At 42.1% G+C, this 21560-nt stretch overlaps 1 protein-coding gene across 1 annotated transcript in view; it reads left to right on the forward strand.

Annotated features, from left to right (window-relative positions):
- The window catches only part of LOC121551262 (transmembrane protein 132D-like), a 67068-nt gene extending 47115 nt beyond the window's left edge, over positions 1-19953 (forward strand). The window contains exons 5-9 of the mRNA XM_041863831.2: positions 12155-12298; positions 16725-16930; positions 17263-17524; positions 17665-17856; positions 17959-19953. Coding sequence (XP_041719765.1) covers positions 12155-12298; positions 16725-16930; positions 17263-17524; positions 17665-17856; positions 17959-19326 — 2172 coding nt within the window. The 3' untranslated portion in view covers positions 19327-19953. The remainder of the gene's footprint in view (positions 1-12154; positions 12299-16724; positions 16931-17262; positions 17525-17664; positions 17857-17958) is intronic.
- Positions 19954-21560: the final 1607 nt, after the last annotated feature.

Here is a 21560-nt window from a genome sequence, read left to right on the forward strand (position 1 = left end):
GAACAACTGGAGGGTTACTTAGTAGCAATGCAAATATCATGGTACAGCTATATGGACACTCAATCACTATGGTGTTTTTTATTGGTAAATTTACAAACATATATTATGATAAATAGATTTGAAACCTGTATCTCATTATGGTCAGTGGTGAAATAAGTATAGCCAGTTATAATTGTAATGGCTTAGCAGATAATAACAAAAGAAGAACAATATTTACATGGCTCAAAGAGAAGGAATATAATTTACATTGTTTACAGGAAACTCATTCAACAATGTAAGCACCAGTGACTCAGGTTAATAAAAAAGTGGTCAGATGACGCAGATGCTAAGCTACAGGACTGTTTTGCTAGTACAGACTGGAACATGTTCCGGGACTCTTCAGATAGCATTGAGGAGTACACCACATCAGTCACTGGCTTCATCAATAAGTGCATCGATGATGTTATCCCCACAGTGACCGTACGTACGTACATACCCCAACCAGAAGCCATGGATTACAGGAAACATCTGCACTGAGCTAAAGGGTAGAGCTGCCGCTTTCAAGGAGCGGGACTCTAACCCGGACGCTTATAAGAAATCCAGCTATGCCCTCCGACGAACCATCAAACAGGCAAAGAGTCAATACAGGACTAAGATTGAATCGTACTACACCGGCTCTGACGCTCGTCGGATGTGGCAGGGCTTGAAAACTATTGCAGACTACAAAGGGAAGCACAGCCGCGAGCTGCCCAGTGACACAAGACTTCCAGACGAGCTAAACCACTTCTATGCTCGCTTCGAGGCAAGCAACACTGAAGCATGCATGAGAGCACCAGCTGTTCCGGATGACTATGTGATCACGCTCTCCGTAGCCGATGTGAGTAAGACTTTTAAGCAGGTCAACATTGACAAGGCCGCAGGGCCAGACAGATTACCAGGACGTGTACTCCGAGCATGTGCTGACCAACTGGCAAGTGTCTTCACTGACATTTTCTACATGTCCCTGACTGAGTCTGTAATACCAACATGTTTCAAGCAGACCACCATAGTCCCCATGCCCAAGGACACTAAGATAACCTGCCTAAATGCAAATAATGATGATCCACACTTCTTTGAGAATATATATATATATAAAATTATCAACCCTCCAAGCAATACAAGACTCTATTATGGGGGGAGATTATAATACTGTTTTAAATAGCTCAATGGACCATAAAGGAATTCACACTACAAACTATCACCCTCATGCTCTTAAGGAAATCATGAATGTCATGGATACATTAGAATTAGTAGATATATGGAGGCTTAAATATCCTGACCTAGTGAGATATACAGTGGGGAGAACAAGTATTTGATACACTGCCGATTTTGCAGGTTTTCCTACTTACAAAGCATGTAGAGGTCTGTAATTTTTATCATAGGTACACTTCAACTGTGAGAGATGGAATCTAAAACAAAAATCCAGAAAATCACATTGTATGATTTTTAAGTAATTCATTTGCATTTTATTGCATGACATAGGTATTTGATACATCAGAAAAGCAGAACTTAATATTTGGTACAGAAACCTTTGTTTGCAATTACAGAGATCATACGTTTCCTGTAGGTCTTGACCAGTTTTGCACACACTGCAGCAGGGATTTTGGCCCACTCCTCCTTACAGACCTTCTCCAGATCCTTCAGGTTTCGGGGCTGTTGCTGGACAATACGGACTTTCAGCTCCCTCCAAAGATTTTCTATTGGGTTCAGGTCTGGAGACTGGCTAGGCCACTCCAGGACCTTGAGATGCTTCTTACGGAGCCACTCCTTAGTTGCCCTGGCTGTGTGTTTCGGGTCGTTGTCATGCTGGAAGACCCAGCCACGACCCATCTTCAATGCTCTGGCTGAGGGAAGGAGGTTGTTGACCAAGATCTCGCGATACATGGCCCCATCCATCCTCCCCTCAATATGGTGCAGTCCTCCTGTCCCCTTTGCAGAAAAGCATCCCCAAAGAATGATGTTTCCACCCCCATGCTTCACGGTTGGGATGGTGTTCTTGGGGTTGTACTCATCCTTCTTCTTCCTCCAAACACGGCGAGTGGAGTTTAGACCAAAAAGCTCTATTTTTGTCTCATCAGATCACATGACCTTCTCCCATTCCTCCTCTGGATCATCCAGATGGTCATTGGCAAACTTCAGATGGGCCTGTACATGCACTGGCTTGAGCAGGGGGACCTTGCGTGCGCTGCAGGATTTTAATCCATGACGGCGTAGTGTGTTACTAATGGTTTTCTTTGAGACTGTGGTCCCAGCTCTCTTCGGGTCATTGACCAGGTCCTGCCGTGTAGTTCTGGGCTGATCCCTCACCTTCCTCATGATCATTGATGCCCCACGAGGTGAGATCTTGCATGGAGCCCCAGACCGAGGCTGATTGACCGTCATCTTGAACTTCTTCCATTTTCTAATAATTGCGCCAACAGTTGTTGCCGTCTCACCAAGCTGCTTGCCTATGGTCCTGTAGCCCATCACAGCCTTGTGCAGGTCTACAATTTTATCCCTGATGTCCTTACTCAGCTCTCTGGTCTTGGCCATTGTGGAGAGGTTGGAGTCTGTTTGATTGAGTGTGTGGACAGGTGTCTTTTATACAGGTAACGAGTTCAAACAGGTGCAGTTAATACAGGTAATGAGTGGAGAACAGGAGGGCTTCTTAAAGAAAAACTAACAGGTCTGTGAGAGCCGGAATTCTTACTGGTTGGTAGGTGATCAAATACTTATGTCATGCAATACAATGCAAATAAATTACTTAAAAATCATACAATGTCATTTTCTGGATTTTTGTTTTAGATTCCGTCTCTCACAGTTGAAGTGTACCTATGATAAAAATGACAGACCTCTACATGCTTTGTAAGTAGGAAAACCTGCAAAATCGGCAGGGTATCAAATACTTATTCTCCCCACTGTACATGGCGGAGACTCAATCAAGCTAGACATCTTGAGTTCTTTCTTATGTAATTCTCGTTGGCACCAAAAGTTTAAAAAGTGTTGATAGGGGACAGAATGCGGTCGGACCATCATTTAATTGGCATATACGTTACTCTTACTGAATTTCCATGTGGGTGAGGATATTGGACATTTAATCAAAGCCTATTGGATGATAACTAAAATTGTGAAGTGGTTATCCCACTGGCTATAGGGTGAATGCACCAATTTGTAAGTCGCTCTGGATAAGAGCGTCTGCTAAATGACGTAAATGTAAATGTAAATAACTTGTTTTTAACTAGGACAGAGGAATTGATAACTCATTTTTTCCGACATAACATAGGTACAGCAAATGCCCTTATTGTATGGGACACTTTTAAATGTGCCTTTAGAGGCCTTCCAATTCAGTACTAATCTCGAAAACAAAAAGCAATTTAGGTCAAAAGAGTCCATACTAACAAAGGAAATAGAAGGTCTAACAGAACAGAGAGATAGCAATAAAAACTGTAACAGAGGCTCAGAATAAATTAAAGGAAAAACTAAAAGAAATGGAGAAACTTATTCAAGAAAGATCAAGTGAAATTATTATAAACATAAAGCAAACTGGATGGAATATGTGGGAAAAAGCAACAAATTATTTTTTTATCTTCAACATAGAAATTCTACCAAAAAGAATTGACTGAAACTGGTTACAAATGATGGAGTCACCCATGATTCACCAAATTATATTTTGAAGGAGGAAGCAAAGTACTTTAAGCAAATGTTTTAGTTTCAATCGCCTCCATCTCCTCTAACTAAAGCTAATTGTAGGGATTTTTTTTTTCTATTGATAATGTAAAATTAACAGCCATACAGAAAGACAAATGTAAAGGTGAAATTACAGAGGAGGAACTTCTGGAATTAAAGACTTTAAGTCTGGGAAAACTCCAGGGTTGGATGGCATACCAGTCGAGGTATTTCAAATCTTTTTTGATATACAGGTGCAGCTCAATAAATTAGAATATTGTGGAAAAGTTAAGTAATTTCAATAATTCAATTGACAAAGTGAAACTCATATACAGTGGGGAGAACAAGTATTTGATACACTGCCGATTTTGCAGGTTTTCCTACTTACAAAGCATGTAGAGGTCTGTAATTTTTATCATAGGTACACTTCAACTGTGAGAGACGGCATCTAAAACAAAAATCCAGAAAATCACATTGTATGATTTTTAAGTAATTAATTTGCATTTTATTGCATCCAGTGTGAAGTTTCCACAGTCAGTGATGATTTGGGGAGCCATGTCATCTTCTGGTGTTGGTCCACTGTGTTTCATCAAGTCCAAAGTCAACTCAGCCGTCTACCAGGAAATGTTAGAGCACTTCATGCTTCCTTCTGCTGACAAGCTTTAAGGAGATGCTGATTTCATTTTCTAGCAGGACTTGGCACCTGCCCACACTGCCAAAGATACCAATACCTGGTTCATTGACCATGGAATTACTGTGCTTGATTGGCCAGCAAACTCGCCTGATCTGAACCCCATAGACAATTTATGGAGTATTGTCAAGAGGAAGATGAGAGACACGAGACCCAACAATGCAGACGAGCTGAAGGCCGCTATCGAAGCAACCTCAGCAGTGCCACAGGCTGATCGACTCCATGCCACGCCGCATAGATGCAGTGATTCATGCAAAAGGAGCCCCAACCAAGTATTGACTGCATGTACAAGAACATACTTTTCAGAAGGCCGACATGTCTGTATTAAATTTCCTTTTTTTCACTGGTCTTATGTCATATTCTAATTTTCTGAGATACTGAATTTTGGGTTTTCATGAGCTGTAAGCTGTAATCATCAAGATTAAAACAAATACAGGCTTGAACTATTTCACTTTTTGTGTAATTAATCCACGATATGTATGAGTTTCACTTTGTCAATTGATTTATTGAAATTTGTCACGTTCGTTGTGTAAAGGATTGGACCAAGGTTCAGCTTGGTATGCTACATGTTTAATGTTAATAATAAACACTCGACAAAATAACAAAGCAACTGAATGTGAAGTTCTAACGGCTTCAAACAAGCCAAACAAACAGAAACAAGATCCCACAACTAAAGGTAGGCAAAATGGCTACCTAAGTATAATCCCCAATCAGAGACAACGATCGACAGCTGCCTCTGAATGGGAACCACACCCGGCCAACATAGAAATAGATAACATAGAATCTATCAACATTCACACCCTGACCAAACTAACTAGAGACTAACAGGATTCTCAAGGCCAGGGCGTGACAAAATTACTTAACTTTTCCACAATATTCTAATTTATTGAGCTGCACCTGTCCTCAGAGGACCGTTATTAGCATGTTTTAACCACTCCTATGTAAATGGTAGATTATCAGACACTCAAGAAGAAGGTCTGATTTCATTATTACTGAAACAGGATACAAGTGGGAAATATAAAGATCCAGTCCATTAAAAAAATTGGAAAAATTGGAGGCCCCTTACACTTCAGTGTTGTGATGCAAAAATTCTAGCAAAATGTATAGCGCATATAATTAAATAGGTATTGTCAGACATTATTCATTCTAATCAGACAGGTTTTTTACATGGACGATACATTGGAGATAATATAAGGCAAGTACTGGAAACAATAGAACACTATGAAAAATCTGGGAAACCAGGCTTGCTATTCATAGCAGACTTTGAACAGGCATTTGATAAAGTACGACTGGAGTTTATATTTAAATGCCTGGAGCATTTTAATTTTGGAGATTCTCTTATAAAATGGGTTAAAATCATGTATGGTAACCCTAGGTGTAAAATAGTAAATAATGGCTATTTCTCAGAAAGTTTGAAAGTGTTAAGAGGAGTGAAACAAGGTTGTCCACTATCGGCATATCTATTTATTATGGCTATTGAAATGTTAGCTATTAAAATCAGATCCAACAATAATATCAAGGGATTAGAAATCCAGGGCTTAAAAACAAAGGTGTCATTGTACGCTGATGATTCATGTTTTCTTTTAAATCCACAACTTGAATCCCTCCCCAGCCTCATAGAGGATCTAGATACATTGTCGAAACTCTCTGGTTTATAACCAAATTATTATAAAAGTACTATATTACGTATTGGATCACAAAAAAATAAAATTTTTACATGACCATGTAGTTTACCAATAAAATTGTCTGATGGTGATGTGGATATACTCGGAATACATATCCCAAATGAAATAAATGATCTCACTTCAAAACATTTTAATAGAAAGTTAGCAAAAACAGATAAGATCTTGCTACCATGGAAAGGTAAATACCTGTCTATTTGTGGAAAAATCACCCTGATTAACTCTTTAGTATTATCCCAGTTTACCTATTTGCTTATGGTCTTGCCTGCGCCTAGCGAACATTTTTTTTAATTATATGAGAAAATAATATTAAATGTTATTTGGAACGGAAAGCCAGACAAAAGTAAACGAGCCTATTTATATAATGAATAATGAACATTTTTAAATATTAAAGCATTAGACCTATCACTAAACGCTTCAGTCATACAAAAGTTATACTTAAATCCGAACTGTTCTCTAGCAAATTAGTAAGATTGTCTTACCCCATGTTCAAGAATGGCCTTTTTCCCTTTATTCAGATTACAACCTCTCACTTTCAGTTATTTGAAAAGGAAATCATCTCCCAAATATCACTATTTCTAAAACAAGCCATAGAAAGTTGGTTGCAATTTCAATTTAATCCTCCAGAAATGACAGAACAAATAATGCAACAAATATTGTGGTTAAACTCAAATATACTAATTGATCAAAAGTTTTAAAAAGGTATAATCTTCGTAAATGATATCATAGGTAGGACTGGTGTAGGACATGCAGCTAACAAAAACATATGGAAATGTCTGCTCTACCCAAAATTACAACCAAATAATTGCAGCATTACCACAAAAATGGAAGAGGAAAGTGGAAGAGGTAAAAAGTAAGGAACTTGTCTGTCGGCCCTGCATTAAAGAACATAATTGGTTAAATAAAATTGTGATAAATAAAAAAAAGTATACCAGTTTCATTTAAGGACCAAAGGATTGACAGCCGTCCCATATAGATTGCAAAATAGTTGGGAAGAGATTTTTGACGTACTGATTCCATGGCATAGTGTTTATGAACTGATACGCAAAATGACGCCGGATTCAAAACTTAGAATTTTTCAATTTAAATTAATTCACAAAATTCTTGTTACCAATAGAATGTTATTTATATGGGGGATACAATCTTCCCAGCTCTGCAGATTTTGCTGTGAAGAGACAGAATCATTAGATCATTTGATTTGGTACTGTCCATTTGTGGCTTGTTTTTGGTCACAGGTCCAGGAATGGCTGAAGGATTGCAATATTTACCTGGAGCTAACCCTGCAGATAGCACTACTGGGTGATCTGAAAAGTCATAGTCAATCGATCAATAATATAATAATAATTTTAACAAAAAAAATTATTTTCAATTTACAACCTGTAGAAACAATGAGAATAGAAGGGTTCAGTGCAGTTGAACAAATAGTACCCACAAAACACTAGTCTCAACGTCAACAGTGAAGAGGCGACTCCGGGATGCTGACCTTCTAGGGAGAGTTGCAAAGAAAAAGCCATATCTCAGACTGCCCATCTTAATCTTTTCTTTTTATTGGCCAGTCTGAGATATGGCTTTTTCTTTGCAACTCTGCCTAGAAGGTCAGCATCCCGGAGTCGCCTCTTCACTGATGATGTTGAGACTGGTGTTTGGCGGGTACTATTTAATGAAGCTGCCAGTTGAGGACCTGTGAGGCGTCTGTTTCTCAAACTAGACACTCTAATGTATTTGTCCTCTTGCTCAGTTGTGCACCAGGGCCTCCCACTCCTCTTTCTATTCTGGTTAGAGCCAGTTTGCGCTGTACTGTGAAGGGACTAGTACACAGCACTGTACGAGATCTTCAGTTTCTTGGCAATTTCTCGCATGGTATAGCCTTCATTTCTCAGAACAAGAATAGACTGACGAGTTTCAGAAGAAAGTTATTTGTTTCTGGCCATTTTGAGCCTGTAATCGAACCCACAATTGCTGATGCTCCAGATACTCAACTAGTCTCAAGAAGGCCAGTTTTATTGCTTCTTTAAACAGCAAAACAGTTTTCAGCTGTGCTAACATAATTGCAAAAGGGTTTTCTAATGATCACTTAGCCTTTTAAAATGATAAACTTGGATTAGCAAACACAACGTGCCATTGGAACACAGGACTGATGTTTCCTGATAATGGGCCTCTGTACGCCTATGTAGATATTCCATTGAAAATCTGCCGTTTCCAGCTACAATAGCCATTTACAACATTAACAATGTCTACGCTGTATTTCTGATCAATTTGATGTTATTTTAATGTACAAAAAAATGGCTTTTCTTTCGAAAACAACGACATTTCTAAGTGACCCCAAACTTTTGAACGGTAGTGTATATATATATTTGGGGGATTGGAAGTGATGCAGACAATTACATTGATGGAAGTTACAATCTATCTGCAATATTAAAGCTGATCTACCCCACAAAAATAAAAAGATAGGGCTCAGAATTATTGGCACCTCTGTTTTCAATACTCTGCCACCCTCCCCTTGCGACTGAGTCTTTTTTCTAAAAGGTTTTATGAGATTGGAGAACACGTTGGGAGGGATCTTAGACCATTCCTTCATACATCTTTCCAGATCCTTGATATCCTTCGTCTGCGCTTATGGACTGCCTGCCCTCTTCAAGGTTTTCAAAGTCCGGAGACTGATATGACCATTGCAAAACATTTTGCAACCCCATTGAAAACCTGTGGATTCAATTGAAGAGGGCAGTCCATAAGCGCAGACGAAGGATATGTATGATTCTGTATGAAGGAATGGTCTAAGATCCCTCCCAATTCGTCTGGGCAGACTCTAGTGGGCTTTATGGATCTCCACTATCGTCTGGGCTTGATGTGGACCAGCTACCAGTTCGTACTTAAAACAGTCTCCATTCAGGCTGCAAAGGCTTTGATTTCCTCCTTAACTTTATTCAATAGCGAGAAGGCGGAAAAAACGGGGAAAATATGCGTACTTTCTTTATTAAACACCATTTTCCACCAAAATGCTAGTGGCTAAATGCTAATCCCGGATGCATTTAGCATTTAGCCACTCTAGCATGGTGGTAGAAAATTGTGTTTCATAAAAAAGGTACACATATTTTCCGCTTTCTCACCATTAAACAAGGTTAACGAGAAAATTGAAGCCTTAGCGTACAATAAAGTTCAGTATTTGCATTATTTTATACAGTTGTTTTTTTTGAGTGGGTGACAATAGTTTTGGACCTGACTGTATATGCATGTATTATTTTCACCTGTGAAATGTGACATTGTAAATTATGTTTGCCTTGAACGAGGCCTCCAACATTAAACCCTTTTTGAGTAACAACAATTGTATATATGAGATCTATTGTCGGTAATGGGACCTAATTCACGGTGTACTCATGACATTGATGCCTCTGTGTCATGATGATGTACAAGGAGGTTGCCAGTCTCTGACAGATGCTTCACTTTTGTTTATGTTGTTCAATTTTTGTGTTTTCTTTCTCTTAATATAGGATCTCTGCAATTAATACATCATATCATCTCTATACTGTAACTAAATAAGAAATGTTATGAATGCAGTGGGAGCAATTGTCATTACAATGTTCTATCTGCCCTTAGCCCTTTGTGCTACTGCAATCAAGAGGCCCCGCTGACCTCTTAAACCACAATTGTTTGTTGTCATGGGAGATTGAGCATTTCTGTGTAGTAATACTTTTTTCTAAACCATATCTTCCAATATTTTTCATCTTTTGTGATACATCTTTTGGGCATTTTGTTCATAAATGTATTTAACGGTTTTATGTAAATTCATGTTTGTGAACAGGAAAAACCTTGATTGTCTTTCAATCACTCTCTTCATATCATACAATAGATAGTATTAGAGAACATAATACAGTTGAAAGGCACTGGATTACAGGCAACATCCGCACTGAGCTAAAGACTAGAGCTGCCGCTTTCAAGGAGCGGGACACTAAAACAGAAATTCTGCTACGCCCTCCGACGAACCATCAAACAGGCAAATCATCAATAGAGGACTAAGATCGCATCTTACTATGCTGCTCGTCGTATGTGGCAGGGCTTGCAAACGATCATGGATTACAAAGGGAAACCCAGTGACGCGAGCCTACCAGACGAGCTAAATGCCTTCTATGCTCGCTTCGAGGCAAACAACACTGAACCATGTGTGAGAGCACCAGCTGTTCCGGATGACTGTGTGATCACGCTCTCCGTAGCCGATGTGAGTAAGACCTTTAAACAGGTTAACATTCACAAGGCCGCAGGGCCAGACGGATTACTAGGACGCGTACTCTGAGCATGCACTGACCAGCTGGCAAGTGTCTTCACTGACATTTTCAACCTCTCCCTGACCTAGTCTGTAATACCTACTGTACGTGTTTCAAGCAGACCACCATAGTCCCTGTCCCAAGAACGCTAAGGTAACCTGTCTAAATTACTATCACCCCATAGCACTCACATCTGTAGCTATCAAATGCTTTGAAAGGCTGGTCATGGCTCACATTAACAGCATCATCCAAGACACCCTGGACCCACTCCAATTCACATACCGCCCCAACAGATCCACAGATGACACAATCTCTATTGCACTCCACACTGCCCTTTCCCACTTGGACAAAAGGAACACCTACGTGAGAATGCTGTTCATTAACTACAGCTCAGCATTCAACACCATGGTGCCCTCCAAGCTTATCACTAAGCGAAGGACCCTGGGACTCAGCCCCTCAGGGGTACGTGCTTAGTCCCCTCCTGTACTCCCAACACCATCATTAAGTTTGCAGACGACACGACGGTGGTAGGCCTGATCACAGATGACAATAAGATAGCCTATAGGGAGGAGGTCAGAGACCTGGCAGTGTAGTGCCAGAACAACAAGACAAAGCAAGACAAAGGAGCTTATCGTGGACTACAGGAAACGGAGGGCAGAGCACGCCCCCATTCACATTGACGGGGCTGTAGTGTAGTGGGTTGAACGCTTTAAGTTCCTCGGTGTCCACATTTCTAAGGATCTATCATGGTCCAAACACACCAACACAGTCGCAAAGAGGGCACGCAACGCCTCTTCCCCCTCAGGAGGCTGAAAAGATTTGGCATGGGCCCTCAGATCCTCAAAGTTCTACAGCTGCACCATTGAGAGCATCTTGACTGGCTGCATCACCGCTTGGTATGGCAACTGCTTGGCATCCTACCGCAAGGCCCTACAGAGGGTAGTGTGGACAGCCCGGTACATCACTGGTGCCGAGCTCCCTCCCTCTATACCAGGCGGTGTCAGGGGAAGGCCCTAGAAATTGTCAGACTCCAGCCATCCAAGTCATAGACTGCTCTCTCTGCTACCGCACGGCAAGCGGTATTGATACACCAAGTCTGGAACCAACAGGACCCTGAAGAGTTTCTACCCCCAAGCCATAAGACTGCTAAATAGTTAGTTAAATAGTTAACAAAGTAGCTACCCGGACTATCTGCATTGACTCTTTTTGTGCAAACTTTTTTGTCTCATCACATATGCTGCTGCTACTGTTTACTATCAGTCACTTTATTCCTAGTTATATGTACATATGTACCTAAATTACCTCGTACCCCTGCACATCGACTCGGTACTGGTACCCCTTGTATATAGCCAAGTTATCGTTACTCATTGTGTATTTATTATTACTTTCATTATTACGTGTTTTACTTTTCTATTATTTCTCTATTTTCTTTCTCTCTGCATTGTTGGGAAGGGCCTGTTAGTCCACACCTGTTGTTTACAAAGCATGTGACTAATAACATTTAATTTGACAGTTTAATTAATAAAATATGTATTTGTACTAGCGATGGGAAATCACAACTTCAGGTCATGTTGTTTCCACTCACAATTTCTCCCCTGCTCCCCCTGCCTACAACAAGCTTATATCTTAACCATGAGTGATTACAGTAATAATAATAATATGCCATTTAGCAGACGCTTTTATCCAAAGCGACTTACAGTCATGTGTGCATACATTTTTACGTATGGGTGGTCCCGGGGATCAAACCCACTACCCTGGTGTTACAAGCGCCATGCTCTACCAATTGAGCTACAGAGGACCACACAGTAGGCTGATATCTCATTAAACCTATATCCAGACTGATGATATCTTCCCTTTAGGACACAGAGATCCTGAACACGGCGGTGCTGACTGGGAAGAAGGTGGTGATGCCTGTCAGGACTGTGGCTGTAGAGGAGGACGGGTCAATCACTGATATCTCAGACTTCACCAACTGCAGCTCCACTGATGAGGGCATCCTGAAGGTACAGTAGGCTGCCTGCCGCTTGATGCCACATTGGCCCCTGGAATTGACCCTAGTGTAGAGGATGTATGTGTGCTAAAACCCTGGCTTAGTGGTGGAGGTACTTAGCACTTTAACACACACAAATAAGGTGAGTGTGTTTCTCTAAGGTGTTGATATGAAGCTGTCAGATTAAGCTGCTAAACACAGAGAATTCCAACACTGAGGTTATGTGGCTACTCTAACATTCACCTTCAGTTCTTTCACTGAAAGCTTCCTTACTTTACACACAGGTGTCACTGCCATGGTACTTTGCAGATTAGTGGTGTGAATAAACATGTCCAACAACCAAAGAGATGATTTGAGGTCATGTGGTTACCAGTTACCTCTTTCGACTGTGGGGGGGGGGGTAAGAGTGCCGGATGTGTGTGTGTGTGTCCTGTCTGGCTGCCCCAAGGCTATGAGACAGGAGGGACATTTAGTGTGGGTGTAAGAGGGGGGGAGAGACATCTAAAGGCAAAGAAGTTGTACCAAAGTCACCTCTCCACTTGCTCTCTTCCACATCACAAAACAAACAGTGAGTGACGCTCCAGTGACATCCTCCATCATGCCCATCAGCTGCTGAACTGAAATGAACACATAACAGGACATGACAGGGAAACAAAGGAAGAACAAACATTTCATAGTGCGTGTTGTTGTTGCACAATATCCCTTTGTTATTACAGCCATTAATCTACATTCGGCCAATGCAAGTGTAATTATACAACATGCTCTGTGTACTAACATAAGTTTAACATAAACAAAGGCTTATCCACCCATTTGTCTGTTGTTGTTCTGTATTTTAAGAAATCCATTAGTACATGACCACAGGGAATAAGTGGTGTCTGTTTTGTAAAGTAATGGAATAGATATGAGAGCAGTGGGATTATGATAGTGACAACAAAATATAAATCACTATTCATGCATTTAAAATATGTATGACCCTTTATAGTTGGCCCAAGCTTAGACTTAAAGCTTATAGTGTTTGTTTGCTGATCAGATGTATAAGTAAGCTTCAGTCGCAAAAATTCTCCCTAAGCTTCTTAGTTTAGCGGCTCTACTCAGATGTCTTTGCTTTTTTGACGCATGTGAAAAAAGTATGAAATCTGCAGATGATAAATGGCAAGGCTTTATTCCATTTTATTTTCTCTGGTCTGAAATGCCAAAACAAAGTCATATCCGCGATGATAAAGAGGCTTTTCAGAAGTATTGAATCATTTGCTTTGTCAGTTGTGAGTAATGGACACTTGGGTACTTGTGTGAAAAGCCTTGAGATTAAGATTAATCTGGAACGTAAAATATCAAAACCAAGCACAATGACAAACAGTTATCTTTAAAATGGGTATTGATACAAGTCTATTCTCTGTCAATTTGTAGCTTCTTGTGTAATAAATATAGTATACTCACTGCAACCTTAAATCTTTTGGGGGGGAGATCACTTATCCATGAAGTTGGTATTCACTCTGTCAGCACAGTTACTGATACATGTTTGTGAGTCAAGCGAAAGATGCAAATGAAATTCATCTTGTTTACCTGAAAGAGAGATATTCTCACTCTGCCTTGATACTGCATGAAGTGATGAAAAGACAAATGCTATAGATCAAATGAAACGTAAATTTCAGACATGGTAGAACACTGAGTGATATTCTGTGCTCCATGCTGAGATTATGTCTTTGGAGACTTGCAAGAGACTTGGATCAGCACTTCAATACTCAACACCTTTTGAAGTAAATATCTTTGGAAAATGATTTGATTATGTTGCCATGTAAACATGGAAGAGTTTGTGGCTGTCAGTGAGAGTTAACTAATATGGAGTAGCTTGGAGATGGAAGGACGAGAACTGGGTGAACAGAAGCTCTTAGATTAGGGATGATTGTCTGACCTAGTCTACCGTCTCTGGATGAAAATTATTCATGAAAACTCTTCATGATCTCATTGAAAAAAGAACAGGGCATACTAGCACGGACAATTAAGTGATAATGCCCGAGAAGCCGGTGTTTGGAGGATATATTGGCACAGGTGTTGTTAGGCCAGAGACAAAGTTACCAACATATTCAAATAATGATTGACATATTTTCATTAAAAACTTTATTTTGATGAATTTATTCATACTATTTCATCCTTCCACAAGATATAGTCTCGACACAAATCTAGGGTTGCTACCCAAGCCGGCTGGTCGTTCGTTCTATCAGTTCGGTTGCCAGAGACGTGACCCAGTCGTTCAGTCTTTTTGTTCTGTATCTAGTCGTTCTAAATGTTCAACTGCCATACTGGCTGGCAACGTTCTTATCCCTTGCTTGCTAGCTAGCCAACAACAGCTAATTTACAGTCACATTAAACAGTGCAGCCAGAATAACAACAGTAGCTGCCTTTGCATTTGTTTAAGCTGTTTTCTAGTGACATTTATTTGGATACATCCATAACAATGAGTTAATGAGGCGCGATTTCGCCTGGCATAGAAAATGTGCTCTCGCGTCAGGACACTGTTGTTCAGAAGAGCTAGCCAACAACACAGCTAGAACAATCACTTCAAACTGAAACTGGAAAGACTGCAAACTAGCTGCACTTTGTTTCGTTTGACCCTTTTTCAATTGACATTTCTTTGTATATATCCATACAAATTATGCCAGCTGATTCTTGATTTCGACTGGCTGAGAAAAGCTGTCTACCTGTCTGTCTCGTCTCGACATGTTCATTACTATGGGACAGCTGGAGATAGAATTTGAATATTGAAACAATGTTGCAAATGCCGGAGAGACAGACAGCAAGGTTTATAAAAATCTCCGCTGTTGAAAACTAAATGGTAGTCTAAAAGAAATGTGAGATAATGTCTAGATGCTTTTTATAGTGGAGATCAAGTTGATAAATTGCATGGCTGGGCTGATGAGACAGTGGATTGCGCAGTCAGATGGAACAGTGTAAATAGGCATTTTAACGTCATAGATTTAGTCGGTGGTAACTTGTGAAATAGACACCAGCTGGAATGCGGTTTTAACCAATCAGAATTCAGGTGTCATGGTTCCACCCCTGTCACCAGAGGGCGGCAGAGACCGTCCTAGAGACAATAATGACACTCAGGTGTGTTCTATCACTAATTATGATTTCCCTTTTAAGAGAGGTGTGCTTTCTGTTTCCATTTGCAGAAGCTTGATTCGTGTGCCATGTGCGTTTGTCTCCTGAGTGAGTTTTCTAGCCCTAGTGTTTGTTGTTTTCCCAGTATTACTGTGATCCTTCTGTTACCAATTCTCAGTAAAGTATTTACATTTATCCTAAACCACCGATTCCTCGTCTGGTCTCTTCTCTGCTCCTGGGTCCAACCTCATTAAGTCACATCAGGATTAGAACCACCCATTGTATAATTGTTCATAACTTTGCATAACTCATTGTGGGCCCTAATGTTACATAAGTCTGCTTTGCTTGGATGAGAAGCTGCAGCCACACACCTTTACTCCCCTTCCAACTCAATTCTCCATGTGGAACTTCGATAGTCTTTTAACCAAACCAGCGTTTCAGTTAAAGTACAAGGTAATTGTTGTCAGCTACTTGCTGACCATGATATCACAGGATCCCCCACAACAAACAGGACATTACTCTGACAATGCATCTTCTAACTGGTAAGTTAATGGATAGGTGGAGTAGGAATCTCTGCCATTTGCATTCCTCCCTTGAGTCTGTCAAAGTCATGGCCATTTTCCTTTACTCCCCTGAGCACTTACGGGAGCCAATGATAACTGAATTTCAATGCTATGTAAATTATCCAATTCATTCAAGCAAGGAACGTTGATAGAACCAGGCCGAACCTGCAGTATGTTTTTCATGGTTTCAAAAAACGCATGAGATTTCTCAATGGGCTGACAGAAACTGCTCGCCAAGGTTAGATAAGAAATTAAAATGTAATGAATGTGTACTTGGATAAGGTTGTGAAGGATTTATGTCCAATATAGCACAGTGTGTTATTGGATTAACATACATTTCAATGTTAGATTTTATTACGGCCTTCGCCTTGTCTTCAGTGTAGCTGTTTGACTATTACCATAGTGGGGCATGCATTGCTAAGATACGGCAAATCCATTTGTTGAGTTCATTAAAGCTCTGGGAACTATTTGTCCTCGGTTAAGGATAACTTAATGCCTGGTTTCATTATCTCTCCTTTTCATTGGTGTAACTTAGCATCATATAAGATCTCTCTATCATTTAAAGACCAAGACAGTCCCACTTTCACACCATTGATTTACAAATAAATGCTATATTTCAGTAGTTTAATTTAGAAGATTGGTCACATGCTTAATCTGAATATATAGTATAACATATTTACCCACAAATAGCATAAATGACAGGAAATGTATGTTTTGGTTAGGCCTGTTCTGATGTTTAACTATTGCTGTTATTTATGCTCCTCCTGTGTCCAGGTGTCAGACAGGTGTGACTACGTGTTTGTGAACGGGAAGGAGATGAAGGGCAAGATGAGGATGATGGTGAACTTCACCTACAGTTACCTGAGTGCCCAGCTGGAGATGAACGTGTGGATCCCACGGCTGCCCCTCCAGATCGAGGTGTCTGACACAGAGCTCAGCCAGATCAAGGGATGGAGGGTGCCCATCATGACCAGCAAGAGGTACAGTAGAGCCCACCCACCAGCCACCCCCATTACTGGCACACAGTTAAATCTAGTGGCTTAAAAGGAAGCACTAACTCTAAAATTAGTGTATGTTTTTATCACAAAAAATAGTTATCAGAGATCAGGCTTGTGTTTTAATACCATTACATAATGTATTAAAATACCTCAATGTGATCCAATCTACAGAGTGAGAGAATTAAAATAGGAAACAGTGATTAGGGACAAGGCACAGAATATGTGTGTGTGCATGCTTGCGTGTGTGTTTTGTGACAGGTGTGACCTGTGCTGTAGCCTAATTCAGAGTGTTTCTATTAATTCCCTTGGCTCAGCTGGAATAGTGATGAGGAGGAGGATAAGAAGGGTAAAGGCTGCATGTTGCAGTTCCAGCATGCCCTGGTGCGTGTGATCACACACTTCATAGCCGAGCAGTCGGACCCCCGGGAGCCCCAGGCCTACTTTCTGGGCTCAGACTGGCAGGTGGACGTCACCAAGCTTGTGCGCCATTTCCTCAAGGTGAAGGACCCTCTCATCGCCAGACTGCAGGCAGGCAGGGTGCTGTCAGGACAAGACATGGGGACCACCTCCATCCAGGTAACCATCAGGCCTGGTGGGATGCTTGACTGACTGCATGTTTAAACGGGCCTTTATCTATAGAGGTGACATTGGATATTATCATGACGTGATATTGACATTGTAATATTTAATGCTCTCTGTGTTTTGTGCCTGCACAGGTGTTCTCCCCCCTCTCTGACTCCATCCTGGCAGAGAAGACCGTGATGGTGGTGAATGACAAAGTGACCATCACAGAGCTGGTGGTGCAGCTGGTCACCGGCCTGGCTCTGTCCCTGCAGCTCAGCCCAGGAGGCAACAGGGCCATCCTCGCCACGGCAACGATACAGGAAGTGCTGCAGAGCCCCAAACAGGTGCCTTTTACGATCTTCTTGAATGACAATCAGATCAGACACAGGTATATTGTAGATTGAGTTTAATAATATTAAATATTGTTTGTTATTTGGTCTCCTCAGGAGGCTGCGGTTAGTTCCTGGGTCCAGTTCAGCGATGGCTCCCTGACCCCTCTGGACATTTATGACCCTGCCTACTACCGTGTGACACTGACCTCTCTAGACCAGGGCGTGGTGTCGGTGCAGGGCTCCCCGCCTGCAGTGGTGGCGGAGGGCGAGGGACAGGGTGTGCTGGTCAGGGTGGAGATGGCCATCTGCGAGGCTTGCCAGAAGTCCAAACGGAAGAGCTCCCTGGCCATGGGCAGCGGCAGCCTCAAGGTCAAGTTCCAGGTCAACAGCCAGCGCTTTGCCAGCAACAGTAGCAGCAGTAGTGGAGGTGGGGCTGGCAGTGGCAGCAGTAAGGACAGCAGCAGTGACTACGGGAATGATGGGGAGGAGGTGGACAGTGAGAGGAAGCAGCAGCAGCCCCAGCAGCCCTTGCCCAGCAGCTCAGCCTCAGAGCGGGAGGAGAGCGTCATGCGCAAGGTCACCACCACAGCCAAATCCAGCGAGCGAGATGCCGCTAAGGGGAGCATGTCCAGCGGTGGCAGCAGCCAGGGCGGAATGGGCAGGGCCAGTGAATCAGGAAGTTTCTTAAATGCTGCAACCGTCAACAGTCCTGCCATCACCATCAACGACAGTAATGTTAGCAGCCCTAGTGACTATGGGACAGCTGAGGGGACAGACAATGGGCTAGTTGGAGATATAGGTAGTGTTGCAGTCAGTTGCACTGTGAAGACACCTGGTAACCTGGTCAACTACAATAACTTCCCCTCTCAGGTGGAGTTGCCTGACCAGGAGCGAGTGGAGGTGGACATGGGCAATGAGGACATGCTGTCTAACCGGCCTCTCTCAGACCTGGAGATCGGCATGTACGCTCTGCTGGGGGTCTTCTGCCTGGCCATCCTGGTCTTCTTGGTGAACTGCATCTCTTACGTAGTAAAGTTCAGGCACAAACAGCCCTCCTCTCACGGCCAGGAGCCCACGGGGCACAGGCACGACTGGGTGTGGCTGGGCACTGATGCAGAGCTGGTGATGAACGTGCCTGGCACTCCCCTCCAGCAAGACGACCACAGCACCACCACAGTCATAGACATTGGGCCTGATAAGACGGCCTCTCTGCCCAGGCAGCTTAGCTGCCTAGCCTCCTCCAGACCCTCCTCTCCTTTGGGCTGTGGGGGCTCCCTCGGGGCCAAGCCCTTGAACCGCACTGAGTCCCTCCACTCCCCCACAAGCAAAAGGAAGAGGGTCCAGTTCACCACCTTTGCCTCTCTGGACCGTCAGCACTCCCCAAACCTCCCCAGAGAGAACGGCCATGGCATTCACTGGGTGGGGAAGGAGAACTGTGTTGAACCCCAAGTGCCCATCACAGAACCTGTGGACCATTTATAATACATATAGGGACCGTTTCACCCCAACTGTGGGTGTGTATGTGGCTTTGATTGCCTCAATGCCTTTATTTATGGATAAAAGCAAGACACAACATTAGGAGCATCACCACAAGTGGTTATACTTATTCATTATCTTTGATTACACAAAGATCCCTTCTTAGTTTCAATATCTGTCAAGGCGTCTTACATGTAAATATCTCAAATACCTTGTGAGAGACATTTTTTATATTAGATATTGGAGAAGTTATTTTGAATAAGTGTGAGGATGCTTCTCACCAACCGACTGATGGCACTTTGTGTGGTGGAGAGAGGATAAAAAGTTTGACTCAGGCCAGTTGAAATGTCTTTTTTTGCTAAAAAAAACAGAGGGTCTTGTTGCATGTGAAAAATGTTGGTGATCCCCCTAAAGCAGGGATCACCAACTAGATTCAGCCGCTAGCCAATGTCTTCTTTGTAGACTGCAAATTGACCGCAAGAAGCCAAAACAGATATAATATTTGACTATAACATAAACCTTCCTTACATCTGTACACGATCACATATACACTACATGCCCAAAAGTATGTGGACACCTGCTCGTCGAACATCTCATTCCAAAATCATGGGCATTAATATGGAGTTGGTCCCCCCTTTGCTGCTATAACAACCTCCACTCTCATGGGAAGGCTTTCCACTTGATGTTGGAACATTGCTGCGGGGTCTTGCTTCCATTCAGCCACAAGAGCATTAGTAAGGTCGGGCACTGATGTTGGGCGATTAGGCCCGCAGTCGGCGTTCCAATTCATTGTCATTCTGAAACAGGAAAGGGCCTTCCCCAAACTGTAGCCACAAAGTTGGAGGAAGCACCGAATCGTCTAGAATGTCATTGTATGCTTTAGTGTTAAGATTTCCCTTCACTGGAACTAAGAGGCCTAGCCTGAACCATGAAAAGCAGCCCCAGATCATTATTCCTCCTCCACCAAACTTTATAGTTGGCACTATGCATTGGGGCAGGTAGCGTTCTCCTGGCATCCGCCAAACCCAGATTAATCCGTCAGACTGTCAGATGGTGAAGCGTGATTCAGCACTCCAGAGAACGCGTTTCCACTGCTCCAGAGTCCAATGGCGGTGAGCTTTACACCACTCCAGCCTTGGTGATCTTAGGCTTGTGTGCGGCTGCTCAGCCATGGAAACCCATTACATGAAGATCCCAACAAACAGTTATTGTGCTGACGTTGCTTCCAGAGGCAGTTTGGAACTCAGTAGTGTGTGTTGCAACCGAGGACAGACGATTTTTACTCGCTTCAGCAATCGGTGGTCCCGTTCTGTGAGCTTGTGTGGCCTACCACTTCGCGGCTGAGCCGTTGTTGCTCCTAGACATTTCCACTTCACAATAACAGCACTTACAGTTAAACCGGGGCAGCTCTAGCAGGGCAGAAATTTCACGAACTGACTTGCTGGAAAGGTGTTATCCTATGACAGTGCCACGTTGAAAGTCACTGAGCTCTTCAATAAGGCCATTCTACTGCCAATGTTTGTCTATGGAGATTGCATGGCTGTGTGCTCGATTTTATACACCTGTCAGCAACGGGTGTGGCTGAAATAGCCGAATCCACTCATTTGAAGGGGTGTCCACATACTTCTGTACATATAGTGTATCTCTCTGTTATGCGTGGGAGTGCTTTGGAACAGATTTACTCAACAAAAATCACTTCTTTTTTTTTCTGCTCAGAAAACTTGGGGAAGAGCAAATAAAAATCACCTGCGGGCCACCAGTTGGGGAACCCTGCACTAAAGGTAACAAACATAACATCCCTGTCTGATGAAAACCTCATAACTCCAATTTTTTGTTTTACATGTATTGAAAGCAGTAACTGCCTTCAATGTATTCAGAAGATTTCATCACTCTAGGACCAAAATGTATTCAAAGTAGCCTCTGTAATTTCATAATTGTATGTTCCTTAATGGGACAATATGGCAGTTTTTTCCATTTACTGAAAGGTTTCTGTTGGATATGAGAGATTTTCATCCGACAGCTACGCAACTTAACGGGATTTTTCTATATGCACTGTTTGTCTTCTTATTGTGTACATTTCTGTTTGATTTGATTTTTGATTGTGTCTGATATGATTTTTCATTAAACATATCTGAATGATGTTTGTATTCAATAGTTCCACTGTTGCATATATAGTTCTATGGTACTGATCATGTGAAATGTTTGATTGTAGACTAGACATTGCATTTGACTAATCTGTT

The sequence above is a fragment of the Coregonus clupeaformis genome, chromosome 18, assembly GCF_020615455.1.
Source record: "Coregonus clupeaformis isolate EN_2021a chromosome 18, ASM2061545v1, whole genome shotgun sequence".
Lineage (NCBI taxonomy): Eukaryota > Metazoa > Chordata > Actinopteri > Salmoniformes > Salmonidae > Coregonus > Coregonus clupeaformis.